General features: G+C 40.2%; 1 protein-coding gene across 5 annotated transcripts in view; it reads right to left on the bottom strand.

The window, feature by feature from the left end:
- The window catches only part of nek1 (NIMA-related kinase 1), a 148,880-nt gene that overhangs the window by 85,911 nt on the left and 44,830 nt on the right, over nt 1-18,139 (bottom strand). For 4 of the 5 annotated variants that reach the window (XM_072257633.1, XM_072257634.1, XM_072257635.1 and 1 more), the window contains 3 exons: nt 16,079-16,210; nt 14,073-14,175; nt 6,010-6,093 (listed from right to left, as the gene is read on the bottom strand). In XM_072257633.1, the coding sequence (XP_072113734.1) occupies nt 6,010-6,093; nt 14,073-14,175; nt 16,079-16,210 (319 nt within the window). The remainder of the gene's footprint in view (nt 1-6,009; nt 6,094-14,072; nt 14,176-16,078; nt 16,211-18,139) is intronic. The other variant, XM_072257636.1, reaches the window with a different exon arrangement.

Consider the following 18,139-nt stretch of genomic DNA (forward strand, 5'->3'; position numbering starts at 1 on the left):
AAGTCCAAAACCAAAATTAGGATACATTGCCAGTAAACCCAGATGATGTACATGGAATTAATGTCTTGTATATCCATGGGAGCAATGGTATAGTTAAAATTTGGATATTTAAGTTTCAATCAAATGTAAAATTGACCCACAGAGCAATACCTCTGCAAAGTGGCCTTTGAAAGCAAAAATCAGTGAAGTTACCTACTGCATGATAACGATGCATTCATTTATGTATTTAGGAAGTTCTAAGAAATGCCTCAATGGTTTTTGATTCCAACTTTATGAATTCGAATGAATAATACAATTCTTCATATATAGTTGTACATGATTTTACCAATATTATGACATTCACATTTAAATTTAATAGGCAAAAAATATATTCAGAATGGTGAGCATTCACTATGACATGCAGATGCTCAATTTGGAGTAACTAGAGCAATTTAATTCAAACTCATTATTGAGCTAACACTCTAAACTGAACACATTTCCGTTGTTTTTTTTTAAAACAACATGTGCTATGTCCTATGATGTTGGCGATCATGGTCTTTCTGTGATCTCGATTAACCTTGGCAACTTTTTCTACAGAAATGGTTTGCCATTGCCTTCTTCTGGGCAGTGTCTTTACAAGGCGGGTGACCCCAGCCATTATCAATACTCTTCAAAGAGTATCTGCCTGGCGTCAGTGGTTGCATAGCCGGGACTTGTGATATGCACCAGCTGCTCATACGACCATCTACCCATGGCTTCACATGATACTGATGGGGGGGGGGGGAGGGGGGACTAAACAGGTGCTACACCTTGCCCAAAGGTGACCTGCAGTCTAGTGGAAAGAGGAGTGCCTTACACCTTCTTTGGTAGAGACGGATCACCAACCTGCAACCCAAATGACATAGTAGAGCTGTCTTTTATTTTTCTTTCCTTAAGAGTCCAGTGATATAACCACAGAATTTTATGTGAAACCCCTCTGGTTTCCTTGGCTCTGCAATTCCAGAGAATACACACTCCGGACCCATCAAACCAGTGAGATTGAAAAGGCTCTCCCACCCTAAATCCTGGTTTGTATGGATGCTGTATAATTTGCTACCCTGTAAGAAATTCAGTGCCAAAAAAAAACAGCACACTGCAAAAGATTAAAGGAATTATATTTATGAATCTTATCTAAAGGGTTAGTAAAGAAAAAAAAAGGAAAAAAAAACAAAAAGAGCCCATTATAATTAAACAGTCAAATATGCACAAGTTGGAGGTCAACTCTTCCCAAAAGGCATATTCACTGATCCTCAGTTGACTATAGACCTTTGATCCATCGAATCATGGTCCCCCCCTCCAGTTGAATCCTACAACCAGCTGTCATCTTCTTTCTTCATCTCCCACCAAACAAAGGACCCAGCTCACATTCCAAAGCACCTATTATCTCTAACCATAACCCAAACGCTGCTTCTACAGAAAGACCATTATGTTAGCAGTGAAACCTTTCCTCGGATGTTAGATATGACACAGCAGGGAACATTCATTTCATCAAATGGATGCCAGTCATAAATGTAAGAACTCCTACATCCTAGCTCTTGCAGCCCTGTAAGATAATACACTGTGTGGAAAAAGACTTGGGGCTTGGCTTCAATTTAGTCACTTTCAGTGCACTTCCTTATTAAGTAGCCAGAAAGTACACTGAAGAAACCATTTTGGACACTTATTTGATATAACTTTCATCCATTCAACAAGTGCTGATTTGGTTGGCATCTTCTAACACTGAGGTGAGGTTACCAAATTGAAAGGGACAGAATAAAATTGTGGTGCCACGGCTTTGTTAGCATATAGTGATGCATTGATACTTTGCCCTGCTGATCAATTTTTATACTAACAACATTTTTATAGTATTTTTCACAACTTTAGGGCATCCAAAAGTGAGGAGTCCAGTTCAAGGTTACAATTATACAAAGTCTCAAAAACAGTGGTGAAGTAAATTGTCAATTAAACCTACTCTCATTATCTTTCATAGATAATTAAGGTAATAGCTTAAAATAATGTCTGGGATCTACCAGATCAATTGCGAAGGCTCACCTGAACACTGCACCCAAACTATGCAACATATATGATCAGTGTTGCAATGAGACTGTCAGGACATGCCTTCTTCTCATTACTACCATGAAGGTGTTGGTACAGGAGCCTGAAGATGCACACAGAGTGTTTTAGGAACAGCTGCTTCTTCTCTGCCGCCATATTGGGATATGAACACTACCTCACTTTTTTGCGCTCTTTTGCACATTTTCAATATAATTTTTTTTATTTTAACTTAATAGTAAATTTTAAGCATTGTACTGCACTGTTGCCAGAAAAAAAAATTTCATGACATACGTCTGTGGTAATAAACCAAATTCTGAAATTTTTTTATTATGGTCTTGGACTTATCTTCCAACAAGGATGTTACTTACAAAGCTTGGCAGGTCTGTAATTCTTACACAAAGCTAAGAATCTTACTACATTCTGATTTCAAGACAGGCAGCATCTTTGGATGGGAATAAACAGTTAACGTTTCAGGCCGAGACCCTTCATGACATCCTCCATAGGTGCACCCTGACTTGCTGAGTTCCCCCAGGTTTTTGTGTGCATTGCTCAAGATTTCCAGGATCTGCAGCATCTCATGTTCACAGCACTGGGTGTTAAATTGAATAATTCAAATGGAAAAAAAACAATTGATCTAAAAGTTCCCTTCTTAGTCTACAGATTGGATTTACAATATGGAAATAGTTTAGCTTTTACTGCTTGTTTTACCTTTTCCATGGAAATTTGATCATCGAGGCACAGTTCATGCACACTCGGGACTAATTGGTAGCTTATAAACAGCATTGGGTGTGTATTTTTGGAGAAAAACTAGTCTTCAGCAGAGACATTAAAGTCAATCCAATCCTTTCACATGCCCGTGTGGTATTTTATATCGATATGAGTCACTGCTCACTATTCTAGTCTCTAAGTGAACAACACAAAGGTCAGCAGATTCAACTCAAAACCAAAATCGGATCCTTTCTGGTCGGTATGTCTCAACTACCAGCGGATTTTTAAAAAGACTCAGTTGTTCAACAATTGACCTTGGGGAGTACAGCACAGAAACAGGCTTTTCAACTCACCGTGTCTGCATGACCATATTGCCAATCTATTCTTATCTGTATGAATATAATATGATTTCCTCTATTCCCTGCTTGCTCATGTACCTGTCTAAATACTTCTTAAATGTTAGCATCTAACCACTTCCCTGGGCTGCGCATTCCAAGCAGCTACCACTCTATGGAAAAAGAAGTGCCTCACTAATCTCTTTTAATCTTTCCCCATTCACCTTAAATCCATATTCTCCAAAATTGACATTTCCACCTGACTACGCACCCAATCTGTGCCTCCCAATTTTATATACTTCTCTCAGATCTCTCCTCGGCCTCCCGTGTTCCACAGAAAACAATTCAAGTTTGTCCAACATCTCCCTATAGCTTTTAATCAACATGACATCATTAATCTCTTCTGCATCCTCTCCAAAGCTTCTTCATCTTACTGCGATGTCTGCAACTGATCACCCCTAGCCAAACATAGCCTAACCAAAGTCTTATACATCTGTAATACGACTTGCCAACTTTTCTAATTGGCGGTCAGACAGATGACCTGTATTGGCACTTTCAAGGAGCAATGTTCATCAGTACTCTGTCGGGTCTTGCAACTTAATGTATACTTTCCTCTTCTTGCTGCTACCGTTGGGCAGGAGGTACAGAAGCCTTAGAATCCTGTTGTTGTTTTGTTGAGTGCTGTCAAGTCATTGTCGACTCACGGCTTCCCAATAGATAGGTTTCTCGTGGCATGATATGGAAGTAGATTGCGAAGCCTTTCTTCCGCGCAGATACTGCTGCTGCCCAGGTTAAGATTCAATCTCAGGACCATCTGCATTGAAGTCTGGTGCTGATGCCACTACACCACCAGCAAGCCTAACTATCTCCTACGCCACAGTTATTACTCTATAACCATCAGGCTCCGTGAACTAGTGTGGATAACTTCAATCACAACTCTGAACTGATTCTACACCATACAGTATAGACTCACTTTCAGGGACTCTTCACAAATCAGGTTCTCAGTATTTTTTTTATTTGTAGTTTGTCTTCATATGCACGTTGGTTATTTGTCAGTCTTTGCATGCTTACATATATTTTGTGTAAATTCTATTGTATTTGTTATTCTTTTCCCATAAATGCCTGCAAGAAAATGAATCTCATGGTAATGCTTGATAACATATATTTGGATCTTTGAACTTCCTTTGACCTTCTAGGAACACCTCATACTTGTCTGAATTAAAATCCATCTGCTATTTCTCCAACCAAATTTACAATTAATTCAAAATCCCGCTGACCAAGACCAAGGAACTGATTGTTGACTTTCAGAGAGGGAAGTCAGAGCCCTTGAGCCAGTCTTCAGAGGATCAGTAGTGGAGAGGGTTAGCAACTTTAAATTCCTTGGTGTTATTGCTTCAGAGGATCTGTCCTAGACCCAGCATGCAAGTGTAATTGCGAACAAAGTACAGTAGCGCCTCTACTTTCTTAGGAGTCTGCAGAGATTCAGGATGGTATCAAAAACTTCCACTTCTATAGATGTGTAGTGGAGGGTGTATTAACTGGCTGCATTATACCCTGGTTTCAACAGAAAATCCTACAAAAGGTAGTGGGTTCGGCCCAGTACATTAGACCATTAGGTATAAGAGCAGAATTAAGTCATCTGGCCCATCAAGTCTGCTCTGCCATTTCATCACTGTTGATCCATGGGTAAAACCATTGAGCACATCTACATGAAACTGTTGTGGGAAAGCAGCATCCATCAAAGATCCTCACCTCTCAGGCTATGTTTTCTTGTCGCTGCTGCCATCAGGAATAAGGTACAAGAGCCTTAGGACTTCCACCATCAGGTTCATGAACAGTTACTACCCCACAACTCTCAGACTCTTGAATAAAAGGGGATAACTACACTCATTTGCTCATCCATTAAGATGTTCCTACAACCAATAATCTCACTTTAAGGACTCTATCCTGTTAATTCATGTGCTCATTATTTATTGCTATTTATTTATATTTGCATTTGGACAGTTTGTTGTCTTCTGCACTCTGGTTGATCATTCACTGATCCTGTTATAATTGTTATTCTATAGATTTGATGAGTATGCCCACAAGAAAATGAATCTCAGGTTTGTATATGGTGACATACAGTAAGAATATGTACTTGGATTATAAAATTTACTTTGAACTTTGAATGCTTTGATAACCTTCCTCACTATTCACAACTCCTGTGTCATCAAAATACACTTACTAACCAGACCACGTTCAGCACATTTTCATCTAAATCATTCATATTATACAAACAAGTAGTCCCAGCCCTGATCCATATGGAACACGCCCAGTCAGAGACCTCCAAGCAGAAAAACACCCCTCCACCACTACCTTTCGTCTTCTATGACAATGTCAATTCTGGATCCAACTTAACAGCTCACCATGGATCCCATGTGACTTAAGCTTCTGGACTGGTCTACTTTGAGGAGGGTTTGTCGAATAATTTACAAAAATAAAAGGTAATATCCACTGGTCCACCTTCAATCATCTTCATCACATTCTTAAAAAAAAACCCAAACTCAAAGTTTTTCTATTTCTTAGCGTGGAAGCACGTGATTCTGATTGTTTGGCTACTGCACTGACTTAAGCAGTTCAACAGCACCACAGGTTAGGAAAACATTTTGTTCCTATTCAAACTGCAATAATACTTAACAGCATACAAATTCAGATTCTTGAACATTCCTCCACAATTACAAGACAATACCCATACATGATTTAGCCCCAGTGATTAAATGAAGTAATTTAAATTTGTAGAATGCTAAGTAAGACAAGCAGACAAGAGATGCAAGAATACTTCTCTTGTTTAAGCTGAATGCGCAATCTTCAGAATGCATGCTGACAGAACAACACCATTGGCATTATGAAGATGAGAAACATGCAGACCTCCTACCTCTTCCTCCTTCGTTCGGGATTTTCCTCTTCCTGTTGCAATGGACCTGCCTCCATAGATAGCTGCCAGGTTTTGCAGGATCCCCTGTTTACCATTCAATGGGTTAAATTTTTATATATACCCTGCGCACTTAAAAACTGCCCATACAAATATTCAATACTATATGGTCAGTTAATATTAAAATGCAAGTTCAAAGCATCATGACAGTATCACTGTTCCTTAAAGAAATAACATTTAAGTATTTACTTCAAAACCACTCACACTCCACAACTACTTCACTCACACATTTTGCATAAAAGCAGAAAAGTGTACAAGCAGGAAGACACAAGGTATCTGATCAAGAAGGCCAGTAAGCCCGAACATCCAATGCCTTCAAATTCATTCACAAAAGTTCTGATGAAATGACATTGGAGTATCCACAACACAGCAAATAAACTGCACTGTCCTTCATGAGGCAAGGGAAGAGATTGCTGAGCCTCTGGCTAGGATCTTTATGTTCTCTTTGACCACAGGAATGGTACTGGAGGATTGGAGGGAGAAGAATGTTGTCCTCTTGTTCAAAAAAGGTAGTAAGGATAGTCCGGGTAATTATAGACCAGTGAGCCTTACGTCCGTGGTGGGACAGCTGTTGGAAAAGATTCTATGGGCATTTAGAGAATCATGGTCTGATCAGGGACAATCAGCATGGCTTTGTGAAGGGCAGATCGTGTCTAACAAGCCTGATAGAGTTCTTTGAGGAGGTGACCAGGCATATAGATGAGGGTAGTGCAGTGGATGTGATCTATATGGATTTTAGTAAGGCATTTGACAAGGTTCCACACGGTAGGCTTATTCAGAAAGTCAGAAGGCGTGGGGTCCAGGTAAGTTTGGCCAGGTGGATTCAGAATTGACTTGCCTGCAGAAAGCAGAGGGTCGTGGTGGAGGGAATACATTCGGATTGGAGGGATGTGATTAGTGGTGTCCCACAAGGATCGGTTCTGGGACTTCCACTTTTCGTGATTTTTATTAACGACCTGGATGTGGGGGTAGAAAGGTGGGTTGGCAAGTCTGCAGACGACACAAAGGGTGGTGTTGTGGATAGTGTAGAGGATTGTCAAAGATTGCAGGGAGACATTGATAAGATGCAGAAGTGGGCTGAGAAGTGGCAGATGAAGTTCAACCCGGAGAAGTGTGAGGTGGTACACTTTGGAAGGACAAACTCCAAGGCAGAGTACAAAGTAAATGGCAGGATACTTGGTAGTGTGGAGGAGCAGAGGGATCTGGGGGTACATGTCCACAGATCCCTGAAAGTTGCCTCACAGGTAGATAGGGTAGTTACGAAAGCTTACAGAGTGTTAGCTTTCATAAGTCAAGGGATAGAGTTTAAGAGTCGCAGGCTAATGATGCAGCTCTATAAAACTCTGATTAGGCCACACTTGGAGTACTGTGTCCAGTTCTGCTCGCCTCACTATAGGAAAGATGTGGAAGCATTGGAAAGGGTACAGAGGAGATTTACCAGGATGCTCCCTGGTTTAGAGAGTATGCATTATGATCAGAGATTAAGGGAGCTAGGGCTTTACTCTCTGGAGAGAAGGAGGATGAGAGGAGACATGATAGAGGTATACAAGATATTAAGAGGAATAGATAGAGTGGACAGCCAGTGCCTCTTCCCTAGGGCACCACTGCTCAATACAAGAGGACATGGCTTCAAGGTAAGGGGTGAGAAGTTCAAGGGGGATATTAGAGGAAGGTTTTTTTACTCAGAGTGGTTGGTGCATGAAATGCACTGCCTGAGTCAGTGGTGGAGGCAGATACACTGGTGAAATTTCAGAGACTACTAGATAGGTATATGGCGGAATCTAAGGTGGGGGTTATATGGGAGGTAGGGTTTAAGGGTCGGCACAACATTGTGGGCCAAGGGGCCTGTACTGTGCTGTACTATTCTATGTTCTATAATGCAAGAACAGGCCCTTCAGCCCATTACGTCTGTGCCGACCATGATGCCAATTTAAATTGTACATCTGCCTGCACGTGGACAACATTCTGCCTGTTAGTAAAATTTTGTGATGTAGCATTGAGTGACTTTAGTTTAACTGGCAGTCTAGACCAGTCTTCTTAAATAGTCATGCTAGTTAGATTAGGCTATGCCCAACTGCCTCTATGTAGCCGATATGACTGTTTTGTTTTTATGAAAATGAGCTTAAACAGGAAATTTTATTGCAGGTGTAATGCAAAACAATGTGAAAAGACATTATTTACTTTCTATCGCAAGGACAGTACAGTTGTGGCTGATTAGCAGCAATATCCTCTGAAGATCTGCCATTTAATGTGATGGCAACTGCAGTTATTAATTTGTTTTATATTAATACTTTTTAGATTTAAAATACAGAATGGCAAAGTTGTTACCAACAAGTTAAGGAGATGGCATATAGTTCAGCAATTATGAATGCACAGTATACTAGTGTGTAATATATACTCATGGTTTATTTTTACAGCAACTCTCAAGCAACTGGCTTAAGAGTATTCTGTAGAAAGGATTTTTTTTTCTGAAATTAGAAAAGATTAAATTCACCTTGAGGGGGTCTGTGAAAAAGTTCTATTCGAAATGGGGGCCTTTCTTATCATATTTTGGGAGTCTTAAGGAATTACCTACTAGTTGAGGGCATTTGATTGTACTTGGGAAGTTGCCTCCCTTTTAATATAGATATGGTTTACCTCACAGGGTGGTTGATGAATTGTAATATGAGTGTATTTTGGATCATCTGGCATGTTGTGGATGTGTGTGAGCCTTCATCTTGAAGTAGTAAGGGGGTATGGCTGTGAAATGTCCATATTTGTGTATTGTTGTATTGTAAATACATTAGCTGTCATGGTATGTTCGGGGAGGGCGGGTGAGGGGAGATTTGTTTAGGGGTAAGATATAAAAGCGAAAAGGAGGAAAATGTAATCCATTATGTATTCTGTATTGTGTCATTCCTTCAATAAAAATATATTTAATAATAGAGTACATTGTGGAAAGGAAAAAGCAAATTTCTTATAGAGAAGAGTTAACCAAACCCAGCTGCAGCAAAATAAGGTGATTAAAGGCAAGACAAAAAAAGGGGGAAGAATGGGCCTACAACTGCCAATACATTTACTCGCTCACCTCCAATCAGGGCCCTAAACAGTCCTTTCAGGTGAGGCAACAATTCACCTGCCAATCTGCTCAGGTCATCTATTGTGTCTGGTGCTCCCAATGCGGCCTCCCCTACACTGGTGAGACCTGTCATAAATTAGGGGTCAGCTTCGTTGAGCACCTCCCTGCCATCCACCACAAGTGGGACTTCCCGGTGGCCAAACACCAATTCTGATTCCTGTTCCGACATGTCGGTCCATGGCCTTCTCTTGTGCCACGATGAGGCCAACCTCAGGGTGGAGGAGCAACAGCTTATATTCCATCTGGGTACCCTTCAACCATTGGAATGAACATTGATTTCTCCTTCTGACGAACATATTTCACCCTCACCCTATCTTTTTACTTCTCATCTGCCTATTACTTCCCCCGGGACCCCTCCTCAGCCAGAAATGTCAACTGTTTATTCTTATTCAGAGATGCTGCCTGACCTGCTGAGTTCCTCCAGCGTTTTGAGCGTGTCGTGAAGAATGAGTAAAATGTTAACAGAAGGAATTGTGAGGGTGGGGGGAGTCAATGGTTGGCAAAGAGGTAAAACAAATAGAACAGATAGAAATAACCCAGGCAGCAGAGGTCAGTGTGGAGTCAGTTCTGTCTTTGGCAATGGACAAATAAACAGATCGTTGAGGAGAAAATTTACACAGATGTTGTAGATGTGGAATAGAGAACTAATGGGAACAAGCGGGGTGGGGAACCAAGAGGCAAGTGACTGATGGTGGAAAATGGATGAACTTTATATATATATATATATAGTCAGCAAAGCAAAAGCTGGTCATTGATTTCAACTGGGGCAGTGTACACGCTCCTGTTATGGTGCTGAGGTTTAAAGAGTTAAAAGCTTCAACTTCCATGGAATACTACCAGTAGTATGTCCTCATCCAGCCACATAGATAGCACGGCCAAGAAAATGCTCTGCTCCTTCAGGCATGTCCTCATTGACCTTACTAATACTTACAGATGCATCATAGAAATATTCTATTTGAATGTATCACATCTCAATATGGCAACTGCTCTGCCCATGACTGCAAGAACAGTAGAGAGTTGCGGACACAACTCAGCACATCATGGAAACCTGCCTCTTCTCCATGGACTCTGTCCATACTTAGATTTTTTGGGATTTTGGAATATTTCTATCTATATAATGAAATACCTTGGGGATGGAACCCAAGTTTAAACACGAAATCCATTTACACTACACATACAGCTTATAGTGTATATATACTCTGAAGGTAGTTTTATATAATATTTTTAGTAACTGTGTATATAACAATAATGTGTACATTGAACCAAGAGAAAGGAAAGTTATCACTACCTCACCACCCAGGTGACAGTCAATGGCTGTTTGGTGTCACCATCATTCCTGACTCTGAATTTATGTGCTACCTATAAGCAGTCTTTATTGTACACTTGTTCATCGCACATACAGTGGCATGCAAAAGTTTGGGCACCTCCCTGGTCAAAATTTCAATTACTGTGAATAGCTAAGCGAGTAAAAGAACTGATTTCCAAAAGGCATAAAGTTAAAGATGACACATTTCTTTAATATTTTAAGCAAGAAAACTTTTTTCATTTCCATCTTTCACAGTTTCAAAATAACAAAAAAGGAAAAGGGCCTGAAGCAAAAGTTTGGGCACCCTGCATGGCAGTACTTAGTAACACCCCTTTTGGTAAGTATCACAGCTTGTAAACGCTTTCTGTAGCCAGCTAAGAGTCTTTCACTCCTTGTTTGGGGGATTTTCACCCATTCTTCCTTGCAAAAGGCTTCTAGTTCTGTGAGATTCTTGGGTCGTTTTGCATGCACTGCTCTTTTGAGGTCTATCCACAGATTCTCGATGATGTTTAGGTCAGGGGACTGTGAGGGCCATGGCAAGTCCTTCAGCTTGTGCCTCTTGAGGTAGCCCATTGTGGATTTTGTGGTGTTTTGGTTCATTATCCTGTTGTAGAAGCCATCCTCTTTTCATCTTCTGCTTTTTTACAGATGATGTGATGTTAGCTTCCAGAATTTGCTGTTATTTAATTGAATTCATTCTTCCCTCTACCACTCAATGTTCCCCATGCCACTGGCTGCAACACAAGCCCAAAGCATGATCGATCCACTCCCGTGCTTAACAGTTGGAGAGGGGTTCATTTCATGAAATTCGGCACCCTTTTTTTCTCCAGACATACCTTTGCTCATTGCGGCCAAAAAGTTCTATTCAAAAGGTTCAAAGGAACATCTAAACAAGCCCGATGCATTTTGGAAACAAGTCCCGTGGACTGATGAAGTTAAAATAGAACTTTTTGGCTGCAATGAGCAAAGGTATGTTTGGAGAAAAAAGGGTGCAGAATTTCATGAAAAGAACCCCTCTCCAACTGTTAAGCACAGGGGTGGATCAATCATGCTTTGGGCTTCTGTTGCAGCAAGTGGCACAGGAAACATTTACTGGTAGAGGGAAGAATGAATTCAATTAAATACCAGCAAATTCTGGAAGCAAACATCACACCGTCTGTAAAAAAAGCCAAAGATGAAAAGAGGATGGTTTCTACAACAGGATAATGCACCTAAACATGCTTCAAAATCTACAATGGACAACCTCAAGAGGTGCAAGCTGAAGGTTTTGCCATGGCCCTCACAGTCCCTTGACCTAAACATCATCAAGAATCTATGGATAGACCTCAAAAGAGCAGTGCATGCAAGACGACCCAAGAATCTCACAGAACTAGAAGCCTTTTGCAAGGAAGAATGGACGAGAATCCTCCAAACAAGAATTGAAAGACTCTTAGCTGGCTACAGAAAGTGTTTACAAGCTGTGATACTTGCCAAAGGGGGTGTTATTAAGTACTGCCACGCAGGGTGCCCAAACTTTTGCTTTGGGTCCTTTTCCTTTTTTGTTATTTTGAAACTGTGAAAGATGGAAATAAAAAAAGTTTTCTTGCTTAAAATATTAAAGAAATGTGTCATCTTTAACTTTATGCCTTTTGGAAATCAGTTCATCTTTTACTCACTTAGCTATTCACGGTAATAGAAATTTTGACCAGGGGTGCCCAAACTTTTGCAGGCCACTATACATACTAATGAAGCTGTTCAGTGTGTTAGATTTTATCAGTGACAATTTTGGCAAACTCAATGAATTTCTCTGCTGCAGATGGTTTATCACCACAAATCTTTAAAAATTTAATGCCATGCCTTTTCTTAAGTTTCTGCAACCAGCCTGCTGAGTATACACAATTACCTTCAATTTTCAATGTGTCAGGATAGATCTTTGCTCATTTCATGATCAGCATACCGTTAAGCAGCATATGTTCACTCTGACACTGACAAATTAACTTTTATCAATATGAAACGAAAATCCTAATTCTTCGCTTCAATCAGTGTTTTTCTATTTTTCAGTATTCAACCTGTATTATTTTCATCATTTCATAAAAGGAAGACTTACGGTGGCCTGTTCTGGGGTTGCAAGACTGAGTGTGAGTGGGTGGGTCTGTGGGAGTGAGAAAAGGGGCTTGTTTTGCTGCTGTTGCTCGTCTTGAACATTGTGGGCATGTTCCGTCAGAGTGTGTGACAACACTTGCAGGCTGCTCTCAACACACTTAGCTTGCATTGGTTGTTAATGCAAACCACATATTTCACACTATATGCTTCGATTTACATGATAAATAAATGAATCTAAGAGCATGCCCATCTCAAAGATCTAACACGAACATCCAAATGATAGACAAAGTGAATCTTGATTTACCAAAAATGTTGTAACTGAAGGTAATCGAAAATTCCTGTCTGATGCTTCTTTCCAAAACTGGAATTATCAGCAAGTGTGGATGCAAGTCCTTGAAAGGGGCATAACAGCCCAAACTCAACCCTCCAAAATTGTATAACAATCCCAAATTGTCTTGCAAGAGTCAAAGTATTTGTTAATTCTTTAATCCAATCTTTTTAAAAGTTAAAATAGAAGGCACAGGATCATCAACCATCCCCTCACCCCATCATTGTCACCCCTTGTGTCATTGGTTGGAATTCAAAATCCAGTGTTGCATTCTATATTTGGTACTTGCTGTTCTGAAAGCACATTGGCCATTCCCATAAACAACAAACTCCTTCATTCTAAAGTTTATGCGAAAGCCAAGATAAAATTACACATCATTTCAACACTTTTCAGAAACATTTTTCAACACTGAAAAATATCAAGATGGAAAAGCAGTGTTGACACACGAGTTTTACAAGGTTTCAGCAAATGGAAATATGCTAAGTCAAAACCTGCTCCTTATTGTGCATGTTCTAGTCTGCTATGATTCTGTGAAGTTTCTCAACCATCAGCAACATATACAATATTCATCTGAAGCCGACGTGATTCCTTCTGGACTACATGGTCGTAATTCGGACACTCAGGCTCAGGAGGGTTGCATGTAGTCACATGCAACAATTCACCATGAAAATTAATACATTTCAAATGTATACATGATCAAAAGATACTAAGATGAGCTTTGACCAAGCACATATATCACACTCAAATCCAAAGGATATTCTGCATACTGTAAACCTCAACTGGCACTGCAATGGGGTTTTTCAATTCAGTGAACCTCATACACCCTTACTTCACAAAATCAACGGCACTTAGACAAGCTAATGATCAAATTGTCCTTTTCACACTCCTTTCAGAATATCATTCCATTAATTTCCCTCTCATCTTGTACAAATCTTTGTTATAACAAGTACCAATGGTGTTTATAAACTGATCTGAAGTAGCTGGGTGGACGATCAAACACATCAGACAATACTGTAACATCACATTGAACTGCTTGCTTTCTTGACTGAGGAATTACAAGAATGGATACAAAGAGTATGAAAGAATTGGCATGCACTGGCTGTGTACGATTAACCCATTCTGTCTCTCTTCCACAGCTGGGTGAAAAAAGGCTGAAACCAAAAATTTCATACCAAGTGTCCTTCACCACGTGCTTTATTCTGCAGAGCTTCCCGCTTTCGCTGCCAAAATTCTTCCACTTGTTTTGCCCTTTCTGCTGCTGCGAACCCTCGTTGCCTGGACAAATAAATGTGTAGGTTTCGATTAATACAGCTTTATTAAAGAAACCTGTCAGTGAGTACCATTAGCACTTTTAGACATAAAATATCTCACTCCTCAGTTGTTTGTATAATTTGGGACATTAACTGATCAATGTGACCAGTTGGAATGTTCCCCATAGTACAAGCTGACACAGATACCTGTAAGTCTTTGGTGACATAAAAAATATCCTCAAATTCCAAATGAAATAGAGCCCCTACGTGCCTTCTTCATTGCATCAGTGTGTCGCGTCCATGAAGCAGCTCTACTTTGTAAGAAGTTTGGGGACACTTGATAATGCTAAAGACTATTGCCAATTTCTACGGTGTTCAGTGGAGAGCATTCTGACTTAGTATATCACAGCCTCGCATTTAGGCTCTAATGTACAGGATCACAAGAGGGTACAAAAGGTCATAGACCCAGCCAGCTCCATCATGGACACAACCTTCCCCACCAAAGACACCTTCAAGAAGCGGCCTCAATGCGGCGGCTTCCAATATTAAGGAGCTTTACTTTCCAAGACATGCCCCCTTCTCATTACTACATCAGGGAGGAGGTACAGGAGCCTGAAGACCCACATTCAATGATCAGATTTTTGAACAGTCATTATTCCCTTCTTTGCTGTATTTTGTAATTTATAGTAATTTTATGTCATTGGACTCTACTGCTGCCACAAAACACCACGTTTCACATTACAGAATTCAGTGATTAAACCTGATTCCAATTGTGCATCTTGGAGTAATATCTGGAGATGTTGATGGGAATGTGGGAAGAAAAAACAAATGGATTAAAGTAGAATTAGTACAAGAGGCTGGGTGATGTTAAATAGATATGTCCAAGAGATTGCTCCCATGCTGTACCTGTCTATAGCTTGATAAATACGTTTAAAGAACTTTACACACTGAGTATTTAGGCAATCTGGACACAGTACCTCAGAAGCTAAGGTCTAATTACCACCAAGACAGCTATTACTGTCAGGCATAGAGAACAACTAGATCTATGGAGCTCCACAAATACACGTTTGTAAATGTGACTTCACGGGTGAGAGAAGTGAGTGCCTATGGACTCATTTTCAAAGACTCTACAACTCACATCCATGATATTATTTATTAATTAGTGGGGTTTTTGTATTTGCACAGTCTATCTATTGCACATTGGTTGTTAGTCAGTCTGTGTGTAGTTCTTCATTGATTCCATCGTATTTCTTTATTCTACTGTGAATGCTCTCCAAAAAAAAATTTTCAGGGTTGTATATGGTGACATAAATGCAGCCACGGTTGCCACCACTACCACATATACATGTCCCACCTGCAATGGAGCTTGTGGGTCCAGGACAGGACTATATAGTCATCAAAGATCTCACCGTTAAAGGAGTGGACGCTGTCATCGGATTTCAATGGACAACCGGAGAAGAAGAGATATATATTCCAGTACTAAATTTAGTTAGAAATTTTGAACATTGGAGGATAGTAGGAAGGTAGATGTAGTAATGTGCACTCAATTAAGGAAGCATAGCAGTTATAGGCCATAGAAGTTATCAAAGTGTTATTCTCCTACCCTCTAAAATCCTTCCCTTTAAGGAGATGTGAACAGAAAGGCTATATTAGCTACCAGATAGAAATTGAAAGGATTGATAACCCAAAATAATGATGCATACTACATGATACAAAAAGGGAAAGTGTGTCAGCTGTGTCCCTACAGAAATTGTGTTAAATGGGTTTTCAAGTTGGATTGCTAAAAGAGCACGACCTGTCACCAAAGAGACAAGAGATTCTGCAGATGCTGGAAATCTTCAGCAGCACACACAAAATGCTGGAGGAACTCAGCAAATCAGACAGCATGTATAAATAGGTCAAACCCTGTTATCAGGACACCAATATACCTGTAGGCATTTGCTTGCTTGGCCACATTTTCAAGCCTCTTTACTTCTCTTCTGACTGCTTCTGCATCAGGCAGCTGGTGGAGAAATCCTGGCCCATTCTGAATTCCAGCACCTGCAGCTGCTGACATTCTTCTGTAAAAGTGAGCAAAACTGGCCTCCTGAGAACAGGAAATCATTCGTAACCTATACATTGAAACACACAGTAAAATACATCGTTGTGCCAAACCAAATCAGCTAGGATTGTGCTGGGCAACCCTTAAGTATTGTCATGCTTCTGGCACCAACATAACATGCCACGTTTTATTATCCCTAACCATACATCTTTGGAATATGGGAGGAGACTGGAGTGCCTGGAGGAAGCCCACACGATCACAGGAGAACGTAGAGACTCCTTACTGACAGCAGCAGGAACCCTGGTCTTACAGCTGGTACTGCAAAATATTGTACTAACTACTGGGCTACTCGGCTGAGGATAGACAGTTGCTTTAGAGGGACATAAACTGTTCAGATTTATGGGCAAGGACAGAGCAGGATCAATGTGGAAAAATGTGAGGTCTTCCACTTTGGTAAGGGGAAAGAAAAATACAGAGATTGAAAGATGCAGGTGTTGTCATCGTAAGTTACCATGCAGGTACGGCAAGCAATATAAAAAAAAAATTGTTTTTATAACCCTTTGCATGACGACATCTTTCCTGTGGCAGAATGACCAAAACTGAACACAATACCTCAAGTGCCACTTCATCAGCATTCTGTATATCCTCCCAACTTTACACTGAGTGCCCTGACTTATGAAAGCCAACGTGCAAAAGCTTTCTTTGTGACCTTATCTACCTGTAACTCCACCTTCAGGGAACCATGTACTGGAACTCCAAAGTCCCTCTGTTCTACAACATACCCCAGGGCCCTGCTGTTCATTATGAATGCCCTACCTGGACTTGACTTGGCATAATACAACAACCTCATGCTTCTTCAAATGTAACCAATTTGCTATTCCTCAGCCACTTATTCAGCTGATCAATATCCCATGTAACTTTTAATGATCTTCTTCACTGACAACTGTACCATCTATTTTAGTGTCATTTGCAAACTTAGTAACTATGCTTTGTACACTCTGATTCAAATCCTTGTACATGCTGATATAGATGACAAGCAACAATGGGCTGAGTATAAACTTCTGAGACACACAACTAGTCACAAACCTCCAATCTAAGAAACAACCTTCCGCTATCACCCTGTTATCTATCATTATGACATTTGTGAATCCAGTTAGCTAATCCTCTCTGGATTTGATGTAATCTAATCTTCTAGAGCAGCCTACCATGTGGAATCTTAACAAAAGCCCTTCCGAAATCCATTGCAATGAAGTCTACTGCCCTGCCGTCATCAACAATTTTGATCATATCATCAAAAATCTCAAGTTACAGAGAATAGCCTGGGTGTGGAATTCTATCAGACAGTCACATGGACAAGCTGTGGCGTGGGCACACTACACTAAAAGGCCTCAAACAATTAAGTAACTTCCTTCCACCAGCTAATTTATTGGGGAGTTCTTTACATATTAAGTACAAAAACATCAAGATTACTTTGTTTGTTGACAAGATGCAAATAAATCAACATCAAAATTCTACAAGATGTGTAGAATACATCAGCAAAGTGCAACTTGCAGTGTTAGGAGATTGAACTGCATTCAAGATCTTTAATACACTAATGACAAGATGCTGAGCTGCTGCAGTTGCCATTCATCAGGTGGCCCCTTAGAGACTGAAGTCCTAACTGCTTGTATAGTAATTGCACTTTCAGTTGAATGAAGATCTTACTACACCGTGGGAAAAGAAGCAGTAATTTTATCATCTTGGCCAACATTATCCTCCAATTGATACTAGAAATTGACTTTTTTTGAGTTGTTTGAAAGACCTCTTGATGTGTCTGACATAACTGCTCCATTTACCTTTGTAACACACTACTTTTAAAGCTGTGCAATCAGTGGGCAAACTTTGAGCTGATTTTGGGATGTAGTTTAAAAATTCCAATAGAAAGCAATGCATTTGGGAGGATTTCATA

This window comes from Mobula birostris, chromosome 5 (assembly GCF_030028105.1).
Source record: "Mobula birostris isolate sMobBir1 chromosome 5, sMobBir1.hap1, whole genome shotgun sequence".
In the NCBI taxonomy this organism is placed as follows: Eukaryota; Metazoa; Chordata; class Chondrichthyes; order Myliobatiformes; family Myliobatidae; genus Mobula; species Mobula birostris.